We start from the raw sequence: 27143 nt of genomic DNA on the forward strand, positions 1-27143 counted from the left end.
GCGCGGAGTACATAATATACTGCTTCCCTGTGTAGATTTTAGCAGAATGTACAGCTGTGCTTGGCAGGCTTAGCTCTCAAGCCCACCAGAAGCCCCTCTTGCCATGATAAACAAAAGGCGACTATCGGTTTGTATAAAAGTATGCGATTTCGGATTTCAGAGCAAATCACATCTGCGACCCTCATGGCATTTTTGAGCTACAATCCCACATATATCCATAATAATTCGTTTTTCTTGACGAACTAAAAAAAATATGAAGGGCAAATAAACATGTCAGTGCTCATTTTGGAAAGCGAAACTGTGAAGGCTCTTCAGAAATAATGATTTGATTGGCTGAGAGAGAGAGAGAGAGAGAGAGAGAGAGAGAGAGAGAGAGAGAGAGAGAGAGAGAGAGAGAGAGAGAGAGAGAGAATGAGAGAGCGAGAGCGGTGAAGAGCTGGAAAAAGGGATTCATTACGAATGCGGTTCTCATGCGTGTGCGCGTTCATCAATAGAAGCTGCATACCAGGGCAACTCTTTGCCATGGCAAGGACGGAGGAAGTCAAAGCGAAAAGGAAAAGGAAAACAAAGACGAGAACAAAAAGAAATTCCTTCTGGTCCTCTTCACACACACGAGATAGTGTTTTAGCATGAGAAGCTCTGATAAGCAGAGTTTGACATATGACAAAAAACAACACAACACAACACAACACACACATGCGCACACACACACACACACACGCGCGCGCGCGCACGCATGCACACCCACACGTACACATACACACACACACACACGCACACACAAGCACACGCACACACACACAATTCTCAATTTACAACCAACTCCAATTTTCCAACATGAAGCTATTTCTATACACGTCCTAAAGTATGGGCATATTATATGATGCAGCACAATGATCATAAATCATGCTTTATAGATTGGCATTTATGGACAAGACTTTGTCAAACCTGGAGTAAATTGTGGCATATTTCAAAGGATGGGCTTCTCCACTGAAGATGTTCCAGCTTGGTCCACATGGTTCAAATTGTGTTTTTTTTTTGGCCTCCTGCATACCTCTGTTCCTGTGAACCCTGTAGAAAATGAAGGAAGCCAACATGGGGGTTCAGGAAAAAGTCCTGCATAGCTGTGGGGTTCCTTTTGTTTATTAATGGGAAGATTAAATGCTTATCCAATTAATGACCCACTGTGAGGCCTGCTGAGCCTATCAGGCAGGTTTTAAACAGCTCGGTCATCCTGGAGTGTGGCCGGGCACAGCACCCACCGCTTGGGTCAAAACAGAAAAGATTTCCTGAGTTGTGGCCCTTTTGTCTTGTTGTCTCTTCAATTCTTTTTTTGTTGCTGTTTGTTTTACATAAAATGGTGAGTGAGAGACAGAGAAAGCTACAGAAAGAGAGCGAGAGAAAGAAATAGAGAGAGAGAGGAGAGAGAGAAGAGAAGAGAAGAGAAGAGAAGAGAAGAGAAGAGAAGAGAAGAGAAGAGAAGAGAAGAGAAGAGAAGAGGAAAGCTTAGATCAGTCAGCCGTGAGTAAAGGCATCAGAGCCGACACAGAGACCTCACACTGAGTTTTTCACTCCCCTCCACTGTTGGGGCTGCCTCCAATTTGTAATGTCGCCCCAGTGATTAACAATGGACCTGCCACGCTGGAGATGGACCTGGGCCGAGCTGCAGCCGGCGAGGCGCGCGGGGATCAAGTCGAAACAAATATGGCCTCTCTCTCTCTCTGATGGCATTAAAATCTGGCTTTCGCGGAGCAGCTTAGGTGATCACAGACATTTATTAGTCATTATCATTTTCTTCTCATCATCATTAGCCTCCTCCAAAGGAGTGGTGGAACTGAGGCGCGGTGTGAGAGGATATGACTAACGGTGAGGTAAGGAGTCACAGGAGTTACAATGTGGAGTGATTTTGATCGTGAGACACAGATGTCTGCTTTTGTACCATTAGCTATCATAGTATTGGACTGACTGTCTCACAGACTCACACTCAGTCACACCACTTTTGAAGGACAACGGCAGGTTTTTTCCCCCCTCTTACCATCAGTGTGCTGATCGATGGCTCATTTCTTTCAAAGCAGTGCCCCCTTCAGGTCATTCAATGGCATGGCAGAAATGTCACACTTGTCACAGGAGAAATCCTCAGTCAATCTGCAAATGAATATTGAGTGATAAAAGGGAATATGCTTGTATTATTATCGTCATATTACAGCACTTGGCAATTAAATGCCACTTTTAGCCAATACAATTAATGTATATATAACCTAGTGTTCTGTGTTTTTTTTCCTTTTAAGGGATGGCACTTAGGCCTACTGTAACATCCTATTGATTTTGTGTATTCATACATGTGTGCATACGTGTGTGTGTGTGTGTGTGTGTGTGTGTGTGTGTGTGTGTGTGTGTGTGTGTGTGTGTGTGTGTGTGTGTGTGTGTGTGTGTGTGTGTGTGTGTGTGTGTGTTGTGTGCACCTTAAAAATATCAACAGCACTGGGTTATTAACTTTGAATTGTGGGGAGAGGATCACATTTTTTTATTTTACTGTTTTTGATTTACTTGATTAATTTGTTAATACTCATATTCTTACTATTATTTACTTTAATTTATTATACTTCATGATATACTTCATGAATTTAGACTTTATTTGACTACTTCTTTTTGGTTACTTCTATAGGCCTACTTCAAACTACGCAGTGTTGTTGCTCCACCCACAATTTCGTTGACTTCATTGACAATGACAATAAACTCCTTGAATCTTGAATCTGAATCTGAATCTAATAACATCCATAAAGTTGAACAGTTTACTATCACAGAAAATAAATAATTCTACTTTTCTGGCAGTATAACAAACCATAAAACGAGAAGTGGCCGCATGTCTCTGCCGGTCATTAAGAACACACTTTCCAACAGGAAACTGGGTCTTTCACATAAGGATCTCAGTGTCTTCTCGTCTCATCTCAAAGAACGGATTCTTCAACAGAAAGAAGACAAATGTCCAGCTGCGTGGAAGGCGGCAAGTTTATGACACGCATCCCTCATTCTCCCACCACAGCCACAACTCATATGAAGCGCTGTCTCATGAATGCGCTGCATAACATGAATAGGCATCCCACACACGCCACTGGGTGGTCCCGATGGATGGCCAGAACTGACCCTGACTAAAATCTTTGGCATGACTAACTAACTGACCTCTCACTCAGCAGCTATGTGGCCTAGCCAGTGGGACACACCATATTATGCAAACTGCGCCGTCGAGTCAAAGGTTGGCCATTACAAAAATACAAGGTCAAGCCAGAAAAAAAGAGTGACGCTAACGTGTGAAGGAAACAATTCAGCGTGACCATGGTCAGAGTACCGTGCGTGGAGACTGACAGAATTATTTCCAACATTTTCATTTGTGAATGACTTTATTTCATTCATCATTTGCTGACACTATTGACAAGGCGGGTGACAGGGTGAAAAGAGTCACTCACTCTACCTTAATTTCCACACCCATAGATATCTTCATGTTAACACACACACACACACACACACACACACACACACACACACACACACACACACACACACACACACACACACACACACACACACAAACACACAGATAATGTTGGCTGTGATAGCATAGGGTTGGAGGTTCAAATCCCACCTTTCCACTCCCTCTCACTCCATGGCTGAGGTGAGCAAGGCACCTAGCCCCACACTGCTCCAGGGACTGTAACCAATACCCTGTACTTCTAATCACTGTAAGCCTCAGCTAAGTGTATCGGTAATGTAATGTAATGCTAGAAAAGCAGTCAGTATACTTGTCGTGTCCAAGGTTACCGCTAGGTATGATATTATGGGATGTACCGGAAGGAGTACACTCTGTTCTAAAAAAGCAATCAAACGAGCAGACGCGTGTTATGGAGCGTGCTTATTCATAAGATTGAATTCTGAAATGTATCTACCGAATGCCGAGCAAAAGTAGGTACACAACAATACTGTATTTAGTCTGGTCATCTGTCAGCGTTGGCATAATATGCTACATTAAACGGGGCTGCATCTGTTTAAAAATGTTGCAAATTTGAGCAAGTGTTGAAGTGTGTACATAGCCACCAGCAAAAGCAATTTCCATAACATCAGTTTATCCTGTGTCATGAATGGCGAAATGTTCCTTAATAGGATCTCAGGGTTCAAATTTAGCAACCTCAAACCTGTCTCGCTCACCCTGTCTACGCTCTCCTTTCCTTACTTCACTCACTGTCCTGTCAAAAAAGGCAGAAGTCACAATAAAGACACAGGCATACTAATATGTTCAGTAGGCCTACTTTGGACACACAGAACGATGAGGTGAACTGTGCTTTCACAAACACAAAAAAATCTTCCTGCTGCACGTGCCTTTATTGTGCCTTCTGTCAGGAAAAATTGCAGAATTATCACAGGATGCAATACGTATTGACAAAATCAATGTGTCATGTTGAGTACAGTCGGTTGTCCTTAAATCCTACCTAATTATGACACTGTCCACGTAAATTTGTCAGGAAATTTGCCTTCCGGGGGCCCACAGCAACCTGTAGCCTAATGCCCCCAGACGATCTTAATCCGGCCCTGCACTTCGTGTCTGGAGATGATTTCCTTTGAGCAGGGGTTCTCTGCCTTTTTGAACAAATGCCCCATTGACCTCATCATAAGCCTTCCAACGCCCTTAGTTACTAAGACTAGTATTAAAAAATAAAATAGACAAATGCCTCCTGGACCCCCGTTGAGAAACTGTAGAGTTTAATTGGCCCATCACCCCTCTTGTTCTTCTCAGCACCAGCAGTGACCCTGTTCACAGTTTTGAGGGTCTACTGCAAGTGGAGTAGAGTGATAGGCCAACAGGCAGCCCAGTATTATGTTTTTCATATTCGTAGCACCAACTTTGGACAGCTCTGTGTGCCTTAACAGCCTGCTTCAGTGTCAGTGTGCTACATGGAGTCTCTGGATTAGCCCTGCAGACATTGTAGTACACAGGCCACTAGACATAGGCTACTAGGCCCAAAGATCTCTAGTGGAACTTGATAACTTTTTTCCTTTTCTCACGCGTCGTTGCTAGGATACAGATACATCAACATTATCATCTATGCTAAAAAAAACATTTTTTGTTAGACATTGCTAAATATATTGTTTTGTTTATTCTTAAAGAGGGAGCGCAACATTTCCCTTGTCGAGAATGGCTGGGGATCCAGATTGTTTGCCGGAACTTGAACTTGAAGCAGTAATTGGATTTAATGGTAAAAACAATTTTAATTTCGAATATAATTTGGATGTCTATAACTTTCAGCTAGCTGTGGAAGCTCACAAATCTTTGGAAGTACAACCACGCAGCCAATAGTATCCTTTTAGTCACTCAAAGGATTCCAGCCATGACTAGTTAACATTTACAAGATTAACATACTCTTTATGATTTAAAGTTTAAATAATTTAACAGCTTTGGTTTCCAACGGTGTGCTGTAGGCCTACGTAAAATAAGCTTAGGCTGTGGTTTGCGTAGCATCATTAGCGCGTTCACATTCGAGTTTCCTTATGTGATTTTATCCTAATCCAGTCGATTTAATTAAAATCTGGCATAAAAACTGCTTAGCTCACCTGCTTATTTTCCTCTCCAAGGTCATGTATTCTCTGGCATGGTTGCACATCCAGACACGGAGCATCTAATTTATTGCCTTGGTTGCAACATCATAGTGAAAAGTCTTCAGACCAATAAACAGGAAATTCTCTATGGCCACACTAACAATGTGTCTTGTCTGGCTGTGTCCAAAAGTGGGAAATATGTGGCCTCTGGACAGGTCACATTCATGGGTTTCAAGGTAAGTTTGGTGAATCATGCGTTGTTTTTTAGATTACTATATTGTGCATGTACTGACTGTAGTTTGCCTTGATTATTTTCATTTTCCTTTCCTTTAGGCAGATGTCATCATCTGGGATTTTGCAAACAGGTGTATTTATGCTCGCCTTCAGCTGCACAAGGCAAAAGTTGAAGCTGTGGCTTTTTCCCCAGGTGAAAAGTACCTTGCAACCCTTGGAGGCCAAGATGACAGCAGGTATCTCCCCCAGACACTGTCACTACACTGGCTACCAGTGCGACTTAGAATTGAGTTTAAAACTACTCTGATAGTGTAAAAGTCACTAAATTACTTGGGCCCTAATATGCCTATTATAGATAGGCTATGTTAGAGCATTATCATCCTAATAGATGTCTTAGATCTTCAGAGTGTCCTCTATTGATTGTGCCTAGGGTCAAATCCAGACAGGGTGAAATGACATTTAGTCATTATGCTGCCAAATGCTGGAATCAGCTTCCTGTTCAAACTAGACTGCCTGTGCAGTCGCCTTCGACTGCTTAAGGTATATCCCCGAAACGCAACGCTTCCAGTCCCCAATCATTCCTACCACTCCCGTCCACCTTTTCATGAACGTTTATGATAAATACAAAATATAAAATAAATATATTTAATATCTATACATAGATCAATGACGTGCATAGGCTTAAAACCAAATGACTATTGTGAAAATGAAGGAAAACAAGGGGCAAATGGTAACACTGTTTTAATGGTTCACTATTACAGTGGATATACCACATTAGGTACAGTGTAATAACCAGTGTAACAATATTTAATACCACGTCATACCAGTGTGACACCATGTACCAATTTTGTACTTATATCATGTAGGCTATTTGTGTGTAAGTGGTATTACATGGTATTGCATATTTGTACACTGGTATTACACTAGTATTACATGGTATTACATATTGTTACACTGTTATTACTAGGGCTGGGAATCGATCCAAATGTCCTGGATCGATTCGATTCCGATCCAGAAGGTCACGATCCAATTCGATCCACGATCCGATTCGATTCGATTCAATATCGATCTTCTGTATTGCTGGGTTGTCACTTTAACCCATTTATGCCTAAAATTGGAGGCTATAATTGGAGGCTATACCGGCTATAAAAACCTAAATATCTCAACCTTTGATACCCACACATGGTATGAGAGAAAGAAGTGGGAAACTTGGTATGAGAGAGAAAGGTGGGAAAACACTGGCACTATTTCCTTGAACAGGCTGTGTGTATTTGTGCATGTAGTCACCATGAATGTGGAAGAAAGCTACAGGATGTGGTTGAGAAAATAGCACCTATAATCATCGGCAAAAGATCGATCCACAAAGTTGTGAATCGATATCACACTTTTCGAACGTGAATCGATATTGGATCGCGATTCGATCTTTTGAACCCAGCCCTAGTCATTACACTGTACCTGGTATTGCCTATTTTTACACTGGTATTACACTAGTATTACATGGTATTAAATATTGTTACACTGGTTATTACACTGTAGGCCTACCTGATATGGTAGATTCACTGAAATGGTGAATCATTAAATTAAGGAGTTACCGGGCAAATCAATCCACCCAGTCAGAAGTTATGGGCCAAATAAAAATCCCACCATTTTGAAAGTGTTGACCTCCAAACTCGAATCAGTTCATGAACCTACCCTGCAGCATTCACACACCAAATCTGGGACAAATCCATCCACTCGGTCAGAAGCAGTGTTTCCCATACATTGAGGAAACTATGGCGGCCCGCCATAGTTTAAATTTGGCCGCCATAGTTTCCGAAAATGTAAAAAAAAAAAAAAAAATTTTTTTTTTTTTCACTTTTTTTTATTTATTTTTTACGATTTCCGTGTTTGTTAAAAGCGATTTCAATTACGATTTCCTTCGCATTTTCCTCCTGGAGTAAATACATCCTATAGAGAAAACCACAAGTGCTTGAAAGAGAGAGGGATCAAAAGCCTTGTCAAGTTGTTGTAGTTAACTTGGGTTTGGGAGCAATAAAAAAAAACCTTCCGAGAAGGGACAGTTGGGATGAGTTTACTAACACTCCCCAGGCTTTGTTTTACAGTTGTAATGAGTTAGGTGACAGGCCTTCATTGACAAGGCAGAGGAGACATCGGGCTGCATATAGAAATGATGAATGTGTAATGAATGTGAATATAGACATAAATGTGTAATATGTTGTTCAGCTCTTTTAATGGGAGGAATTTTGAAAAACTGGCCCTGTGACCAGCACCCCTCATGTAGAATGTGTGTGTGGGGAAAAGGCATAGCCTACCCTTTTTATTTATGCGTTAACAATTTCACAGCAATCTTAAATTCTTATCTCTGCTCCTATTTTGTTTTATTATTTTTTTCATTACATAGACCCCTGCATGTGTATTATGTAGCCTTATTTCTCAAAATATAAATGGCTGAAATGTAGGCGTAGGCCTATAGTTTCTCCATGCGCCAATGTCATACTGTAGTCATTGTTTTGCCATTTTGCATTTACACTGCGTGAATAACCCCCCCACACCCCCAAAAAAAGGCCTGTGAAAAGACCCCCCCGACAAAAAAAAAATCCCGGCTGCCCCCATAGTTTCCAAAATTTCTGTGGGAAACACTGANAAGTAATGGGCCAAACAAAAATTCGGCCATCTTGAATTCGGCCATCTTGAAATTGTTGACCTCCAAACTCGAATCAGTTCATGAACCTACCCTAGAACATTCACACACCAAATCTGGGACAAATCCATCCACCCGGTCAGAAGTTATGGACCAAACAAAAATTCGGCCATCTTGAATTCGGCCATCTTGAAAGTGTTAACCTCCAAACTGTAATCAGTTCATGAACCCACCCTAGAGCATTCACACACCAAATCTGGGACAAATCCATCCACCCGGTCAGAAGTAATGGGCCAAACAAAAATTCGTCCATCTTGAATTCGGCCATCTTGAAATTGTTGACCTCCAAACTCGAATCAGTTCATGAACCTACCCTAGAACATTCACACACACCAAATCTGGGACAAATCCATCCACCCGGTCAGAAGTTATGGACCAAACAAAAATTTGGCCATCTTGAATTCGGCCATCTTGAAAGTGTTAACCTCCAAACTGTAATCAGTTCATGAACCCACCCTAGAGCATTCACACACCAAATCTGGGACAAATCCATCCACCCGGTCAGAAGTAATGGGCCAAACAAAAATTCGGCCATCTTGAATTCGGCCATCTTGAAATTGTTGACCTCCAAACTCAAATCAGTTCATGAACCTGCCCTAGAGCATTCACACACCAAATCTGGGACAAATCCAAACATCCGTTCAAAAGTTATCGCGTTAACACGAAAGACCTTACGCGGCGGCGGCGGCGGCAGCGGTGCATGCAAAACCATTACATCCCCGACGCTCCGCGTTTCGGGGATATAATTAGAACGGGCCCAACAGTAGTTTGTTTTACAAAGAAATTAAAAACAGCTTTATTTTCATCTGCCTTTGTTACAGTTTTTTTTCTTCTCCTCTCTCTTTTTTTACTCTCTAGCACAGGGGTGGGGAACCCATGTCTCGAAGGCCTTTTGCGGCCTTGAAGTTGGTTTATCCGGCCCTCGACATGATTTTAATGTTATACAGCTTCACATGAAATATGACATATTTTGTAAAGGAATCTTAGAAAATGCATTTGCAATACAGTACAATTAAGTTACATTCAGGGAACCTAGAGAAGGTGGTGTTTGTTTAAAAGGTGGCTGCCTTCAATATGGGCCTAAAGTGAAGGGGAAAATCCTGGTTTGTGTTCATAGTACGACCCTTGGAGGACTTTTACGGCCCTCGGATGAATTTGAAGTGGCCCTTCGAATGAAAAAGGTTCCCCACCCCTGCTCTAGCACATTGAATAACGGTTTTGTTTGATAATGTGCTATATAAATAATTTTGATTGATTGATTGATTGCTCACTTGTTATCACTTGGAAAGTGAGATGAGGCAGGCAACATAACATGGTAAAAACAGTGGCCTAAAGTGTGGACAAAAATGTCCCCTCCAAAAAAATGGTCACATCCACTAATACGTTTTGGACTGCCCACATAGCTTTGATTGCCGCACATTTGGTGTTGTATCGTTTAAATACTTATGCCATGTTTGTTTATTTCATTCTAGTGTTGCATTAAGTTTCCACCAATCACCAAGATCTTGTATTGATGATGGTAGAGTCTGAATGCTGTGTAACTTAAAAGCCTTCTCCAGCACATCCTAAAGATTCTCAAGGAGGTTGGGGTCTAGACTTTGTGGTGGTGAATCCATGTGTAAAAATGATGTCTCATGCTCCTTCACCTTGAACCATGCTTTCAAAATCTGCGCCCAATGAGTCTTGATATTGTCATCTTGGAATAATAGCCTGTTAACCTGACTTTCACTAGATGAATGGATTCTGCCTTGGTCCACAGAAATACATGTAGGTCTGTCAAGAGTCAGGCTATAAGTCTGTGCCATTTGGAAAAAGAAAAACACTCATGGAATGATCTGTTCATTCACTATATTCAGTCAGCTGTGCACATTCTTTGAGCACTTACCGTAGCTGAACCTAGACCTGACACCAAACGTTCCAGTGACTGCTGATGCCCATGGTTTGACCCTAATCAAACTACCGTTTACATGACCATGGGACGTGTCTTTTGACTGTTTTTTTTTTTTTTTTACTGTCTTTTGGTTGTTTAATGATTGAGAAGCTAGTCATTGCACCAGAGTGGATCAGAGAGCTAATGACATCTTTTTACACAAGGATTGACCACCACAGAGTCCAGACCTCAACCTCATTGAGAATCTTTGGGATGTGCTGGAGAAGACTTTGCACAGGGTTCCAACTCCTTGATGGAAATAATCCAAACATTGCAATAGTTTATTGAAACAATGCAACACCAAATATGCACTCTGAAGAAGGCACCCCCCAAAACGCGTCTGTGCAATAAAAAAAAAACACACTTTAGGCAAGGTGCAGCCTCTTTTCTGGTCCAACAACATAATCAGTGTGTGTGACCTTATTTTGGTGTGGACTTTCTTTTTGGCCACGCTGTGTAGTTAAGCTTATTTCACACAAATAAATCCATGTCATTGCAGTGTGGTCGTGTGGAACGTAGAGACCAAAATGGCTATTTGTGGTAGCCCGGCGTCTTCCAACAGTGCTGGCCATTGTCAGGCTTTGCAGTTCTGCAACAACACAGAAGAAGTTTTTGTGTCTGCTGGCAAGTAAGACATGTGTCTGCAAGCAACAGTCTAAAGTACACACGGTTCCAAGACGGATGCCTTTATTAATCCAAACTTCTCATTTCCATTTCAATTTTCATTTAGTGGAACCATGCGGGTTTGGGAACTGGATCTTGCCAACAGAAAAGTCCGGGCAACAGAGTGTCAGACTGGTCAGATAAAGAGGATTGTCAAATGTGTTGAGGTGAGACTAATTCAGGAACACAAATGAAATGTATTATACAAAGATGACAAAAGCCAAACATCAAAGTGTTATCTTTCGTCAATGTCATGGTGCTTTTCAATTCCTTCCCTTACAGATCGGTCCAGACGATAACTATTTTTACTGTGGCACAACCAGTGGTGACATCATGAAAGTTAATCTGCAGACCAGACTTCTGAATGGATGTGGCCCTTTGAAGCAAAAGTTCAACCAAGTAAGACAGATAACTTTCAAGGTTTATGCCTAAGTTACTCAAACTGCTTTGTTTCTGTGTTATAACATTTTTTACAGAGCACTCAGAATTGTGTGCATTAGTATTCAATTGCAAAATACGAGTACACATGAACAGATGTAGTACAGATAACAGCTTGTTACACGGCCAATATAGTATACTAATACATGCAAACACACTCACACACTCACACACTCACTAGTAAATCGTGTTCCAAAATCTCATTTTGATATGGCAGACAGGCCCTTTCTTCAGAGAGGTTCTTCATGTGGTTCCATTTGGGACTGAATGGGTGTGTCCGAAACAGGAAACATGCTGCCTTTAAAGGAGGCGTTTGGTGGCAGCAAGACACCAAGCCTGTTGGAGTCGTATGCATAATGTTGCAATTTTCAAAGAAGCACAGATACCGCAGCAAGTCACTGCCTTTTCATTTTAGACACAGCCTCGCCAATTTTGTGGTGTTTACATACAGATCTAACTCGGGCATGCTTGCATTTTATGTAGATACTGTATATCACAATTTTGAAATTTAAAAAAGTTGGAAAAAAAAAAACCCTGTCGCTCTGTGATGTGACACCATCTTTCCTTTCCTCCTGTCTTTCTAGCTTTCTGCCTGCCAGCCTCTCCATTGCATTTTGCTTTTTTTGTCCCACAGGGAGTGCATGCTTTAAAAGTACTGAAGTCGGGCGACTTGCTGGTTGGTTCGGGAGATGGCATGCTTCATCTGTGCTGTGGATCCAGCTATAAAACACTGACGTAAGGATTACATCATGTACTCGTGTAGCCTGATTATCATCAACTTTCAAATCTCTTCGAGATTTGGTCTGACCAAGAGCATAACAATTAACGTTTCCCAAACAGCATGGTTGACCTGCCTCCCTAGGTTTGCTACTGGTTGACTGGTGTCAGACAAAGTGGGTGGAGTTTCGGATTTTTCGGGAAATCAGAAACGATAATTGCATTGCTCTTGGCCTGACTAGAAGCAACGCAGAAGGTGTTGCGTCACTAGGAGGTCGTGGCCTGGCTAGTATTCATGGCAGGACGGGCGACCTGCTCATTTACCCAGCAAAGCACCACTGTCATTGCAATTACTGATGAAGTCACCAATCTTACACAACTGATGTTGACCACCTGCATTTGTCCCTTGAGATGCTAAAGATACTGAGAGCAATAAAACTAAAAGAAGAGAGATGGCAACCTCCTAGCCCCCTACCAAAATGCTAGATGCATGTGATGTGTGTTTGGCGCCACCCGCAGGCGACCCAAAACACTGCAGCCAGAGACAGACAGACAGACAGGGTCATTGCATTATCAGGCCCAACCCCGTCTGGGGGACAAATAATTACTAGAGCTTCCAACAGAATGAGACAACGGGTGCAGTCATCATTTATGTACTGTTTGTTGACCAAATGTCCTCACATAGTAAAAAATATGTTATGTTGAAACAATACTACAAAGTACACTCTCCATAAACAAACAAACAAAAGCTACCCATTTGTTTTTTAGTATCAAAATGGGCATGTTGGCATAAAGACTTTTCATACGTTTTGTACAATGACGATTGGCCTGGATGCCCTCCTGTCTTCCCTTTATACACCAAAGAGTTTTTTTTATTGTACAATTCCTCAGTACCTTGGATTTTTCTTCATATCATGAAACATAAAAATCATACCCTCTCACCTGTCGCAGGCATGTGCAGCTGGAAGGAGGGGTGACCTCGGTGACCTTGCGTGGCGAGGGCCAGATGTTCTTAGTGGGCACCGATGCCTCTCAGATCTACCGCCTCAACTACATCGACTTCAAGGCGGACCTCATCTACAGCAGCCATAGCAATGCAGTGATGGACGTGGCATTCCCCCAGTGAGTGTTTTTTTTTGTTTTTAATAAAGATTTTGCTGCTAGGGAAATGGTTGAGGAAAAAAAAAAGAAGATATGGACCCCATATATGCAAAAAAAAATGCCTACCTGCAGTATGTGTTGCTGCCTGCCAAACGATTGAAGCCCTCTGAGTTGCTGTACGGCAGGGCTATTAAATTGTCTGCAGTGCAGCCTCCTCTGCCAGCAGAGGGCGGTATGTGACAGAGTATCAGTGAGCCTGCAGGTGCAAGCTGAGTAGAAGGGTTTCCCAATGTAAAATGTATTTAGTGGGTTAGGAGTGTTATGTAGAGCTGCCTGGGGAGATGTTTATGGGAGATTAAACCTAATGATCATCGGCTGCCACAAACATTAAGCACTGGATGTTCGGTGGTGACTACAGTGGTTACTGATGGCATTCAATAATAACATTTTCTATGCAGCGCAGTGCATTGATTTCCATGAACCTGGATGGCATGGATTATTACACCATGCACAGTGTACACTGTACAGCCTGTTTCGTGCAGCACAATTGCACAAAAGTGTTGTTATAAACACAAATTTGTATGGACAAAGCATTCACCTACAGTGAAATTCATCAATACCAGTTAGTTGACTGTAGACCTTTACCATAAATGAGAGCCAAGATGGGCACACACCTAGACTTCCATACTGATGATAGCTTAGCAACATTCATTCAGGTCAGAAGTGAAATAAGACAAACTACAGTTATTGTGCTGTTGCAACAAGATAGGCATGACAGAGCTGTCATACGATGCCAAAGCAAAGCCCTTACAATGGGAGCATCTGATAAAAGGCTGAATTATTTCCCACTGTGTCCCTTAGTGGCTGTTCGGAGCTCTTTGCCACCTGCTCAAAGAACGACATCCGGGTCTGGCACACCGAGACCTCCAAGGAGATGCTGCGGATCACCGTGCCCAACATGACTTGCAACGCCATCCATTTCTTCACAGATGGCAAATGCATCATCAGCGGTATGTATGGCACCCCCTGGCAAAGTTATTTTAGAGTCTCCACACTTAAAATCCTTTTTTCTTAGTTTTTCCATGGCAGGATAGAATGACGTTTTCGACGTTTGCCTAGCCAGGTATGTTCGAATTGCCACTCAGACTTTGTTTGTAGAGAATCTGCAAGAGAAGAGAAGAGAATCGAAACGTCATCCTATCCTGCCATGGAATAAAAAATGAAACAAAGAAAAAGGGATTTTAAGTGTGCGAACTCCTCACTCTAAAATTACAGTCAGCCTTTGTCCTGGGTAGGCCAGTCAATCTAGCTCTAAAAAGGCCAAAACCCGGGATAAATTGCAATAGTAATGGTTCCTTCTTTTAAGTGATCCTTAAACCCCCTTGTATCACATATTAAAAATGTACAGCTTTATATTTAGTGGAACATACTTTTTTTCAAGGTCAAAGTTGGCAGATTTCCCATTCATTTCTCCATAGGGAGACATTATAGGAGATACAAGGTGAATATGGTAAAATGTTAAACTATGGCATATTCATTTGAAACTTTCACAGTTGGTAACTAACATTCAGGCAAACCATTTTTGTATTGCAAGTTTTCTGAAATATGATGATGAAATATGCAAATGAGGTCATATGTACTGAAATGTGTGATAAACTCTGTGGTAACAGACCAAGCATAAAACAAATTGCAATAGTAATGGTTCATACATGATATTGATCCTTCGACCCCTCTGCATCACATATTAAAAATCTACTTTCATCAATTCAGTGGAACATACTTTTCCCAAGGTCAAAAGTATGCATTTTTACCCACTGAATGGCAAAATGCATTGGAAATCGGTTACTTCTGACCTTCAAAAAAGTATGTTCCACTAAAGTGATGAAGGCAGATGTAGGGTGGATGAAGTATCAATAAAAAGTGTGAATCATTAATTTGCCATTTGTTTTATGTTTTGCCCGTTGTTGTTTAATTTATCACATATTTAAGTAGATGTTATATACATATTTCAGACAACTTGCAATACAAAAAATCTTTGTCATTGCTCGAGTAAATTACTGTGAAAGATTCAGATTGATATCTCATTGTTTAAAATTTTAGCATATTCCCCAAATATCTCAGATATTGTCTCCCTATGGGAAAATGAATGGGAAATCTCCAACTTTGACCTTGAAAAAAAGTATGTTCCACTAAACAAAAGCTGTAGATTTTTAATATGTTATTTAGACATACCTAGGGATTAAAAAAAACTTGGAATGATTACTATTGCAATCTGTCCCGGGTCAAACGCTAGATTGACTGGCCTAGGGCCTTTTCCTGGTATGTGCACAATCTTCACCTTCAACCTCCTGGTAAAGCCCTGAAACTTGTGTCTTGTGTGTATCTCACTGCTGCAACCCAGTAAGATGCTTAGTAATGTCTGGATAAACATTGGCGCTTTGTCGATCAATATGAAGAATATCAACATATTTTTGTTGTGGAATGTCCCTCTACTGTATCTAAAATACTTAATCATCTAATCCAGTGATTCTCAAAGTGTGGTCCCTGAACAATTTTGGGGGGACAAAGTGGTCCTCGGTCTGAAAAAGTTTAAGAAACACTGATCTAATCTGTTCAGATATGGTGCCTCCCTGTTGTAAATGTGCTGTTACCAGAATGGCAATCACTATGTCGTAATGGTAGGGCCTTATTACTAAAGGCCCTGTGTAATGTTGTGTACCATCCGTGTAAAAATAGTGCACCATTACCCAGAGGTGACAAAATCACGTTCAGAAAAAAACCCTAAAAAAAACCCTGCCACATATTTTATCCAACGATATCTGAATCAGCAGAATGTATTGAGTACTCAAGGCAGGTAGGTCAGGTACAACTTTCTGGACCCAGGCCAGGATTGATACCTCTGCCATTAGCTGCCTCATTAGAGTAAACAGTGGTAGTGACTCACATGCTGGATGCACATGTGTTCTCCTTGCAGCCTGGAGTGATGGCAAGATCCGTGCCTTCACGCCTGAGACCGGGCAGCTGATGTTCGTGGTGAACTGTGCCCACAGCATGGGGGTGACTGCCCTGGCTGTCACCAAGGACAACAGCCGCATCGTCAGTGGGGGTGGCGAGGGACAGGTGAGGCCATCTCTCTCTGTGTCCACGCAATCACACAGATTATCACTGGATAGATCAGGGGGTGCTTTAAGAAAAAAAGTTTAAGAACCATTGATATAGACAATGTGATGACTTTACCTGCCTCTTGCATCCTCTGTGACATATACAGTATATGTGCACACTATATCTTGTGCACGAGATGCTCAGCGTTGAAATACAATGTACTTCACAACTTCAGCAGTACTGTAGTACATAAATACTCTTACGGTAGGGACACATACACGCGAATTTGCGAACTTTGCCACTCATTCCTATGAGAGAGGCGAAGGCAAGCGATGGCAAGCGAAAGCAAGCGAACAGGAGCGAAGCGAAGCGAAATTATTAAAGAAAGTTTAATGTTATGCAAATGAGGAGCGAATTCGCCTGCCGCGGCCCAATCAATCAACAACATAACTGTTCCAGTCCCTTTGATTCGCCGCGACGACCTGATGACGGTTGGATTTCGCCTCTCTTCGCTTCGCTTGCTTCGCCTCCTATGTGTCCCTACCGTTGCTTGACTTATGTGGATATGCAAAACTCCTGCAGAGTCCATGTTTAACATCAGCGCTTCAGTGGTCTTTTTTTTTGTCTGTCGCCCTCACTGTGATGTGACAGTGTGCAAGACATAATGTAACTAGATTGCATTCTCACAGAAAATGCTGGAAGCGGGCTTGCCTTTTGGGGCAGAGATGAAACAAAGTACTATTGAGAAAACAAAGCTAATAGAAATGTTGGGAAAAATCCATCCACCCAGTCAGAAGTTATGGGCCAAACAATTCAGCCATCTTGGATTCAGCCATCTTGAAAGTGTTGTAGCTCTGCGTTTTGGGGATATACTAACCCCTTAATGCGCGCCGTACCTCCAGTGGCACGCTGTAATAGTCATTGAAATGTACCTACCATAGCACTACAATACTATGACACAAAACAGGCCCTTTGGTAATGCACCACGACTTGGTCATTACCATACTGGTAACAACAAATGTATAAAGCCGCATCTTAAGGGGCTAAATGACATACATGGTATTTTAAGTTGGCTAAGGAACACTGCATATGATATAATTTTGAAAATCAACATGGCTTCGAGCGGGATTCAAACTCACAACCTCCATATCTGTAATCCAGCCCCTTTGCAATTGATATTAAATGACATACAATACATGATATTTGAAGTTGGCTAAGGAACACTGCATATGATATCATTTTGAAAATCAACATGGCTTTGACTGGGGTTCGAACCCCCAACCTCCATATCTGTAATTCAGCACATTTGCCATGCATACTAAATGACATACATGGCATTTTAAGTTGGCCAAGGAACACTGCATATGATATAATTTTGAAAATCAACATGGCTGTGACTGGGGTTCGAACCCCCAACCTCAATATCTGTAATTCAGCACATTTGCCATCCATACTAATTGACATACATGGCATTTTAAGTTGGCCAAGGAACACTGCATATGATATAATTTTGAAAATCAACATGGCTTCGACTGGGGTTCGAACCCCCAAACTTCATATCTGTAATTCAGCACATTTGCCATTCATACTAAATGACATACATGGCATTTTAAGTTGGCCAAGGAACACTGCATATGATATAATTTTGAAAATCAACATGGCTTCGACTGGGGTTCGAACCCCCAACCTCCATATCTGTAATTCAGCACATTTGCCATTCATACTAAATGACATACATGGCATTTTAAGTTGGCCAAGGAACAGTGCATATGATATAATTTTGAAAATCAACATGGCTTCGACTGGGGTTCGAACCCAGAACCTCCATATCTGTAATTCAGCACATTTGCCATTCATACTAAATGACATACATGGCATTTTAAGTTGGCCAAGGAACACTGCATATGATATAATTTTGAAAATCAACATGGCTTCGACTGGGGTTCGAACCCCGAACCTCCATATCTGTAATTCAGCACATTTGTCATTCATACTAAATGACATACATGGCATTTTAAGTTGGCCAAGGAACACTGCATATGATATAATTTTGGAAATCAACATGGCTTCGGGTGGGGTTCGAACCCTCAACCTCCATATCTCTAATCCAGCAGCATGCATTCCCATTATGCCAGGCAGCTAGCTGTCATGCACAGTCCAGCAAGACTATATCACATTGCATTGAAGAGCTGAACAATAGACTTCTAGAATGGCTGCTCGCACCTGCTCGTTAAGAATAGAATCTTGAGACAGTGGCAGTTAAGATGGAACCCTTCATTGGGAGCACCTGTTCTGATACTAACTGACATTTAGTATTGAGCCTTAAACAGGGGAGAGAATGAGAATGAGTTTTTTGTCTTTACAACATCGTTGTAAAAAAACTAAAAGGAGTTGGCACGTGTCCTTTTCACAGATCGGAGTCATGCTTGTGATCTCTCTAACAGTCTTTGAATGAAGTTTATAGGTTAAAGGGTTCAGGCACAAATGGACCTCCGTGTGGGACATGCGCTGATCTCTTGAAAAATGCATTTTTGGAAAGACTGGGATTCTCCATAGACCTAGGCCTGTTTTTTTTTACAAACCTGCCATTTAAAAAGTGTTGGGAGTTGGGAGATGAAACTTTGACAATTTGGAGACATCCCATAGAGCTCGCTAACAACGCGTCAACTAAACTTCTGTGAAAGTGAAGGTGAAAGTGTTGATGTTTTATGACCGAAAAAGCCTCCTACACTCTAATCTTTAGAGTGGCGGAACTTTGGTTCATGGAGGTTCCACCACTGTTTTCAATGGGGACCCAGGCTTTCACAAAATCGCCAAAAACGGGAAAACGACAAGAGACACGGAGAAGCCTATAACTATACGCGATCTCCAAGCCGAGCCGGTCGTTTTAGTGTTTGAACGGTGTCTCTATCTCGAAAGGCCTAGGAGGAGATCCATTTTCTATTTTACTGCCCGACACAAGAGAACCAATAAAGAAACAGGACTTAGAGATTACTAATAATCGGGCCTTGCTCTGCAAGGGCCATGCTCTGCATGGTCCTTGCTCCGCAAGCCCGCTTAAATTATACTGTAATTAATATACTGTCTGTGTCTTCTGAGAGGGTCTTCTCAGGATTTAATGAGTAATGTCTTGTGCGAGCAGGTTCGGGTGTGGGAGGCCTTGACAGAGCTGCACACACTCCTGGGAACCATGAAGGAGCACAAAGCCACAGTCAACTGCATTAAGATCAAGAGCAACGACAAGGAGTGTGTGACTGCCAGCTCCGACGGCGCCTGCATCATCTGGGATATAGTGTGAGTGAAAAGTCAAGCTTTGTGTAACACAGTTGACAAAAAGTGTGTGAACTGAAGCAGAGTGTCCCGTCAAATTTTCTTTAGTCAAGTTGGTGATGGGCTATCCGGTGTCAGAGACCCGGGACTGTTATTATTAGAAAGGCTGTTTTGTGCAGTTTCATATGAATATAATATGATATGAAAACACCTAAAGGTAATGATACATAGTGATACATAATGATACACAATGATACATAGACCAACTTTTTGAGCAATGTTGCCAACATAATTGGCTCCTATTTTTTCTGGAATGAAGGCCTGTTGTCAGCTGCTGATCCAAATTGCTGTGAAAGTGTTATAGTGATAAACTGTCTAAACCACATCATACCATATCCTTTCCTCGAAACATTGGTCGAAAAGTTGTCCTGTGTATCCTGAAGTATACATTTTCTGGTAAGGGAGCTTTTCAGGGGACCTAATCAAAGTGGTAGTCGTTTGGTGTCAAGGTTGCTGCCTTAACTATAAAGTACTGTGGGAAACCCTGTAGAGGGACAAGAAAGTATTATTGATGACCTGGTTAGATGTGGTGTGTCAAAACAAGTGTGTAGTACTTTTACAGCACAATTAATCTACAGTCATAACTCATAACCAAGGGTGTGTTGCTGAGGCAACAGTTTTTTTCAGTAACTGAAACAGTACTCTTGTTTGCTGATGCCATTTACATTTGTCATAATTTTACTGTTGAATGAACATTAATCGCCTCAGCTCAATACTACATGCTGAACACGTCTTAAGGATTTTGCTCCCAACATCTAACGCTGTCACATGATTCCTGTAGGCGCTTTGTCCGAAATCAGATGGTGCTGGCCAACACTCTGTTCAAAACGGTCTGCTATCACCCCGAGGAGTACCAGATCCTCACCAGTGGCACAGACAGAAAGGTAAAAAACTATCCTACTCATTTGTATGCTAATGCCACCCCACAATAAGAACAAAAATCATCTTGCTTATGAATATGCAACATTAAGAAGAACTGTCCAATCACTTGTGTCTATCCAAATGAACTTAAAGTGATGGTTCGGAGTATATTCACCTTAGAGTAATTTGAACCGTGGCATCCAGCCAAGGAGCCCACCCGAAGTTTTTTCTACCTTGGCCGAACTTCTACAGTAGTACAAATATGGTCGACTTTACTCACAAAACGATGCATTTGGAAGTTTGTACATAGTCCAGGAGTTTATTATTATCATCGAAACTCATAATATGCACAAGGAAAAGTGAATTCAGCATCAGTATTGAATACTAAAATCCTTGTCTAATTGATAGTAGGTAACATTTGACGTATCCTTTAAGTGTTTTTAAGTGCAGATAGGCGTTATTAGAAATGCATGCTTTCTGCTAGGTTTTGGAGATATCCCATGATGACTTTTACGGGCTCGTCCCAGATCACGAAAGTGGCGTCGACGCCGCTTTACCAGCAGAGAAGCTATTAGGCTTGTGATGTAATAATAAACTCCTGGACTATGTACAAACTTCCAAATGCATCATTTTTAAAATACAGACCATATTTGTACTACTGTAGAAATTTGGCGTCATGGCATGTGATTTTAGTGTGCTAAGTTTGGAGATACTGCCAAGCTCATTAGCGCTTGTGCTAAGCTATTCGGGATAACTCGCTAACTTGACTAATGTAAGGCCAAGGTAGAAAAAACTTCGGGTGAGCTACGTACTTGGCTGGATGCCACAGTTCAAATGACCCTAGGGTGAATCTACTCTGAACCATCACTTTAACTATGCATCTTCAGCTTCAAAATGAGCATATCCAATTACTTTCAGTATTAGGTATGCTGGTGAAAATGTCAAACACATTAGAACTGACCAAAAACCAGATTTAGGGTTCCTTCTCCTCTGAGAGTGCTTCAGCAGGCCAATGCCAATGTAATGCTGCCTCTCTACTCTTTATCTTATCAGAAGCGGAAACTGATAAAGACTGGCCTGACCTTGTTCTTTTTATTTCGCTGTGAGGTTTTCACAAACCTGCCTTTCTTTTATTTGTGTTAACATGGACGAGCACACAGGTAAGTGTGTCACTTGGCAGCATTCATGCAGACACTGAAAATTGTATTGTGCAAGAGGTTGGGCCAGCACGAGAAGTGAACGTTCACACAACAAAAACACCATTATCTCCTTACCTGCTTCTCCACATGCTGTATTTATGCTTCTCATTACCAAGACAGTAGCACACAGTGAGGCGCAGGACCTGCGTTTTAACTGAAAGTTCGTCTCTCTCTCTCTCGCTCTCTAAAAATAACTTCAAATAACAATGGCGATATGAGGCCAGCATCAGAAGCAGGCGGCTGCCAGCGCTGGAGACAATCATGGGCACGTACTTGGGCACAAACATGTTCTAAAAAGCATTGTAGCACGTTTTGCTTGACTAGATGCGTCCAGGTGTAATTCTCACAAGGAGAGCTCATTACATAGAATAAACTGAAGGCTGCAGTTTGCTGTCCGAAAAAGACATTTTTTTTTTTTTTTTAAAGCTGACACTCTGACACACTGATACTGTGTCATGCTGTATGGAAAACAAAAGCAGTTCTTGGAAAAAAATAAGCCACTCGGATGATTTTTTTGTTTGTTTGTTTCAAGCATAGGAGAGCGTTAGACTGTTTGGAAGTCTTGGCTCATTTGTCACTGCTCCAAGAAATAATACATTCTGGTAATGTTAAATATTTACATGCACCTAGACCCACATGGCTCTGCAGATCAGTGAAGACAAATGGCTCACACTGAGAGGTAGAACGGTTGGTTTTTTTTGCTTTTTGTTTTTCTTTTTTTCCTACAGAAGAGCCATCATAGTACTGGAGGAAAACACTGAATACTGAAACACATAATTTTGAGGCATCAGTGGTGCATGGATTTGTGTGTGTGTGTGTGTGTGTTGTGTGTGTGTGTGCGTGTGATATCTCTTGGCAGATTGCATATTGGGAGGTATTTGATGGGGCTGCCATCCGCGAGCTGGAAGGATCTCAGTCTGGTGCCATCAATGGCATGCACATCACCCTGGATGGAGAGCACTTTGTGACAGGTGCCGTGAAGCCCCCGCTCACTTCTTCATATTCTCACCATTGGCTCGTCGACTCACTGTGCACATTCAGCATTATGAACATTCAAGTCAGAACATTTCCATGCATTTCAGACTGAGAGATGCTTATGAGGCAAAAGGAGATTTATTGTGTTTTTGTGTCATATAGTTCTCCTTCTACTGTGAATGTCATGCATTGGTTAATTCACAAATCAGTTTGCAGCTGATTAGAATGCCTAAAGTAATAGGCCTGCTCTTAATACTATGCTGATGGGCATATACAGTCAAAGGTGAAAAAAATAAAAAAATAATAAGTTGCCCTGCTGCCTTAAGTTGGTAAGTAACTCAATTCAAGGCTTAACTCAACTTGACAGCTTGAGACAACTTGAGGCAAATTTAGTTAACTTACAAACTTAAGGCAACGGGGCAACTTACTTTTTTAACGTTTAACTGGCTGCAATGTTTTACAGTGAGGTAGTGTAAAAAATTAAACTGATGATGAGTTGGCGTAATGTGACTCTGCATGCAGGTGGGGATGACAAGCTGGTGAAGATGTGGGGCTACGGGAGCGGGGACATGTCCCATGTGGGCATGGGCCACAGCGCCAGCATCACCAGCGTCACCGTCTGCTCCAACAGCAAGTACATCGTCAGCACCAGCAAAGATGGAGGCGTGCTGAGGTGGAGGTATCCCCAGACTGCTCAGTGACAACCGAAATGCTGAAATGGTTTTTAGGAAGAACAAACAAAACAAACAGAAAACACACACTTTTCCAGTATTACTTTTCAGGGAAACATATATTTTTTGAATACTAATATTGTATTTTTGTACAAAAGTGTAGAGACTAATACAACTGTTCTTGATGCACTCTCGTGTTTTATCTCTCTCTATGCATATATAAACTTTTATTCATAGCCTACATTGCTTGTACATATGTTTCGTTGAATCATTGCTGTCAGAATTGCTATCACCTCATTTTGAGCAAGCCAAAGTCTCATATCAACATCAACGTCAAATTAGTAGCTGTTTTTCCTAGCCTTTCTTTTAAAAAAATGTACCAATAACATGGGCTATTTCTGAATGGTCTTTGGTTGAAAACAGAATGGGATTATTAGAACACGTTCATGTCTCATTTGCATACTCAATGCCCTGCTTCTAAATGCACAAGTGTCAAATTGAGGGGGTGGGTAGTTTGGTGCTTGCTTGGCCTAAGGTGAAATGTAGGTGAAACCCATTTCAGCGCGCATTACATATCCTACACACACAGACACACAAAAACTCCAACTGAGGCATGATCAGCCAGTGGATCATTACGTGCATGCACTGGGCGCGGCGTCCCTCGCGCAGAGAATGACAGCTCGCGCTAGTCCAAACTGTCGGAATGCTTGAGTCGTGAAAATGTTCATGACTATTTTTCTTCGTGCCTTGGCACCGTTGGTCCATGCCACCATAGTTGAAACGCTTCCCGGCTTATCCCGCTTTTTTGGCTGAGACCTCAACCGCGGACAGGTAGAGAAGCTTTCGCTGGCGCTGCCTCCCGTTTTCTCAGTAAGTAGTGAAGGATTTTCGGATAGTCATGGATACAAGAGAGACCAAAGCAAAAGACGAATCAATGAAAGCCCGGGTTGGAAAGAGCAAGGACAAGAAGCAGACATCAGTTAAGTTGTTTCGAAAGAAATCGTTCAAGTCGGTTGGAAGTCTTATGAATAAAATTCTTAAAACTTTGGGCACATGGGCTCACGTCGGAGACAGTGAACCGGTGGATGGAGAAGATGACGATGGGGGATTTCGGGATGGTACACCTTGCACTCTCAGCGCGAACTCGGGATGTTTGAAAGACGACATCCAAGTTTCCTCCGAGCGTTTGATTAAGAAAAGTTTCCCGTTGCCACCCCGTAATTCCCTCAGAGAAAGATTGTCCTTGTCTTATGGAGACAAAACTCCAGGTGTCCTGGGTTTGAAGAACCACGGAAACACTTGCTTCATGAATGCAGTTGTACAGTGCTTGAGTAATACCGACTTGCTAGCGGAATACCTCTGCCTTGAATGGTACAAATTGGATTTCTGTGAAAGGAGTGTCAATGGAATGGTTAGGACGGAGGATATCCAGTCGTTACAGGGAGAAGTGACCGAGCAATTGGCGTCTCTGGTTAGGGCGCTGTGGACTTTGGAATACACTCCGCAGCTATCCGTGGAATTTAAGGTGAGCGACATTACTTGGCTGATGCACTCAAATGGTTAATTGGTACAGGCACGACAGCCTCAGTTCCAAGCGTATTATATGCATAACAACATGTCCATGACAAGCCACATCTACTGGAAAAATGTAAGTGGGTGCACAGAACTGACAGAGTTAAGATCTTTCTTTGGTCTGAATCTCTTGGTTTCTCATGCGTCTTGGGAAGAAAATGAATGTTCTGTTAATTTGTCTTAATATCAAGGTTAGGTCAGTGTGTGCTAAAAACAAAAGATTCCTATAGTTACTAACTAGGAATTCCCTGTGGTTTTAAAAATAATCACTGCAATGAGTAACCTAAACAGATGCAAGTTTCCTGAGGTCTTGGGACAGAGCATCATAGTAACAGCAGACATGCCACTGGGTTGGAAGCTGTGGGGAAAATACATGATTCTATCATTGGCTCAGGCTTCCATGTCAATCACAAAAAGCCATGAGGCTATGTTAATTATTTGTGAAATACTTTTACAACTTCCTGCAATAACTGCTGCTCTATGACAGCAGGGGCTCATTTTAAATTCTGAACACGGCATGTTGTTTTTAAGGGGCAGTGGTGGGAGGAGGGCTGTCAAATTCTGTTGAATAAGAGGTCATTTTAGATAAGGAAGTGTTTTCAACCCTAAAAAACTGAGGCCATTATCAACAGGGCTGTTTATGCAGCTTATCACCCGGACTCAACACAACACAAAGTCCTCCCCCAGGGGGGACAGAGGGCCCATTGAGCCGCCTGCTCCCTGAATGCTGATGCTGCAGCCAGGCACTCGGCCCTGTGGTGGTGTGGTGTGCCACAGAGCCAGGGGTTTGGGGGATTGGAGGTAGGGGGTGCAGACGGGGTCACCAGGTGTCTGGACTGAAGCGCTGAGCTTGCAGGCAGGCAGGCAGGCAATTCTTTGAACAGACAGGGCCACAGACATCACAAAGCCTTCTTAGAACTCTGAGCTTTGACAATAGAACCCTGCACTCTCTTTAACTTTCTCTCTTTCACTTTCTCTCTCTCTCTCTCTCTCTCTCTCTCTCTCTCTCTCTCTCTCTCTCTCTCTCTCTCTTTCTTTCTCTCTCTCTCTCTCTTTCCCTCTCTGACACTCTGACACTCTCTCTGGTCAGACAGAATTAGCCCCCCGTGACGTCGTCCTCGTGCGGCTGCCCTTCGGGAGTCTGCCAGGGGAGTGCAGATCTGTCTCATATTTCGGCGTCTCAGTGCTTTTATGGTCTTATCGCGATGGCGATTGCTGCCACAGCTTGAGGATGAAAGAGCAACGGTGTTTAAAGCTGACACACAAAAGGGCAGTGGGACTTATTTGTTAGGGAACAGCTCACACCCGTTATCAAACAGTATCATGTGGATGCACATCTCACATCAATTCTGGCAAGTGATCCTACTTATATCCATGCATTCCATCCCTACAATTGCCAGAGGGGAGCTGTGGATGCTTTAAGATAGGCTGGCTGGCAGGCACTCCCTTCCTATTCCTCCCAGCCCTGTGTTTTTGCACATGATGATGAATTGTGGGTCTGCCTTGAAAAGCCCATCAATCAGACACCAGTGGTGATTGCAAAAGTGTGATGACATTGAAGTGAAGCACTTGTTTTAAATGCAGTCACCAAAAGGGTTTGGCAGTTCTACAACCATATGGAGAGAAATCAAACTGCAGCACTTGACAGCAGGCCTACCACATAAACAATTCCAAGATTTTAGAATGTAAAGTTGGACCCAGAAGAAAGCACAGTACACACTTTCAAGATATTTTGCCCATACAGACCAAGTTTTATTGATCTCTTTCTGGATTTGTTACGGAACAAATGTCAAAATGCTGTTGCGCACGCTTAGTACTGTACAATGACAAGAAAAAGACATGTTTGCATTGTATTAATTGCTCTTGCATAAAGACAGTGTTGAAAGGCAAGAAAACCACACATAAACTATTGCATTATTTGTGAAAAAGGTATATATATGACAGATCACAAAAAAAAAAAGAAAAGCATTTGACAGTAAGTCCGTCCATGTCTAACATATTGCAGTGACTGGAAGCCACCCCCACCCCCCAGCTGATCGTCATGCTGATGATGGCCTTATCTC

The 27143-nt window shown here is 42.1% G+C and overlaps 2 protein-coding genes and 1 long non-coding RNA gene across 3 annotated transcripts in view; 2 read left to right on the forward strand and 1 right to left on the reverse strand.

Moving 5' to 3' along the window:
• Positions 1–961: 961 nt before the first annotated feature.
• LOC134435051 (uncharacterized) lies at positions 962–5661 on the reverse strand. Its single transcript, XR_010031970.1, has 3 exons — positions 5602–5661; positions 2036–2145; positions 962–1071 (listed from the first exon to the last, which is right to left on the reverse strand). It is a non-coding gene; the product is annotated as an uncharacterized LOC134435051 (long non-coding RNA).
• LOC134435032 (cilia- and flagella-associated protein 52-like) lies at positions 5077–23749 on the forward strand. Its single transcript, XM_063183776.1, has 14 exons — positions 5077–5246; positions 5623–5822; positions 5920–6056; positions 10951–11079; positions 11182–11281; positions 11397–11513; positions 12187–12287; positions 13221–13391; positions 14232–14380; positions 16345–16490; positions 19615–19766; positions 20584–20686; positions 22722–22833; positions 23360–23749. The coding sequence occupies exons 1-14, from the start codon at positions 5186–5188 to the stop codon at positions 23536–23538; spliced, it is 1857 nt and encodes a 618-aa protein (XP_063039846.1). The 5' UTR covers positions 5077–5185; the 3' UTR covers positions 23539–23749.
• A 401-nt stretch (positions 23750–24150) lies between these two features.
• usp43b (ubiquitin specific peptidase 43b) overlaps positions 24151–27143 on the forward strand; it is a 101519-nt gene continuing 98526 nt past the window's right edge. The window contains exon 1 of the mRNA XM_063217276.1: positions 24151–25033. Within this exon, the coding sequence (XP_063073346.1) occupies positions 24407–25033 (627 nt within the window). The 5' untranslated portion in view covers positions 24151–24406. The remainder of the gene's footprint in view (positions 25034–27143) is intronic.

Source organism: Engraulis encrasicolus, chromosome 2 (assembly GCF_034702125.1).
Source record: "Engraulis encrasicolus isolate BLACKSEA-1 chromosome 2, IST_EnEncr_1.0, whole genome shotgun sequence".
In the NCBI taxonomy this organism is placed as follows: domain Eukaryota; kingdom Metazoa; phylum Chordata; class Actinopteri; order Clupeiformes; family Engraulidae; genus Engraulis; species Engraulis encrasicolus.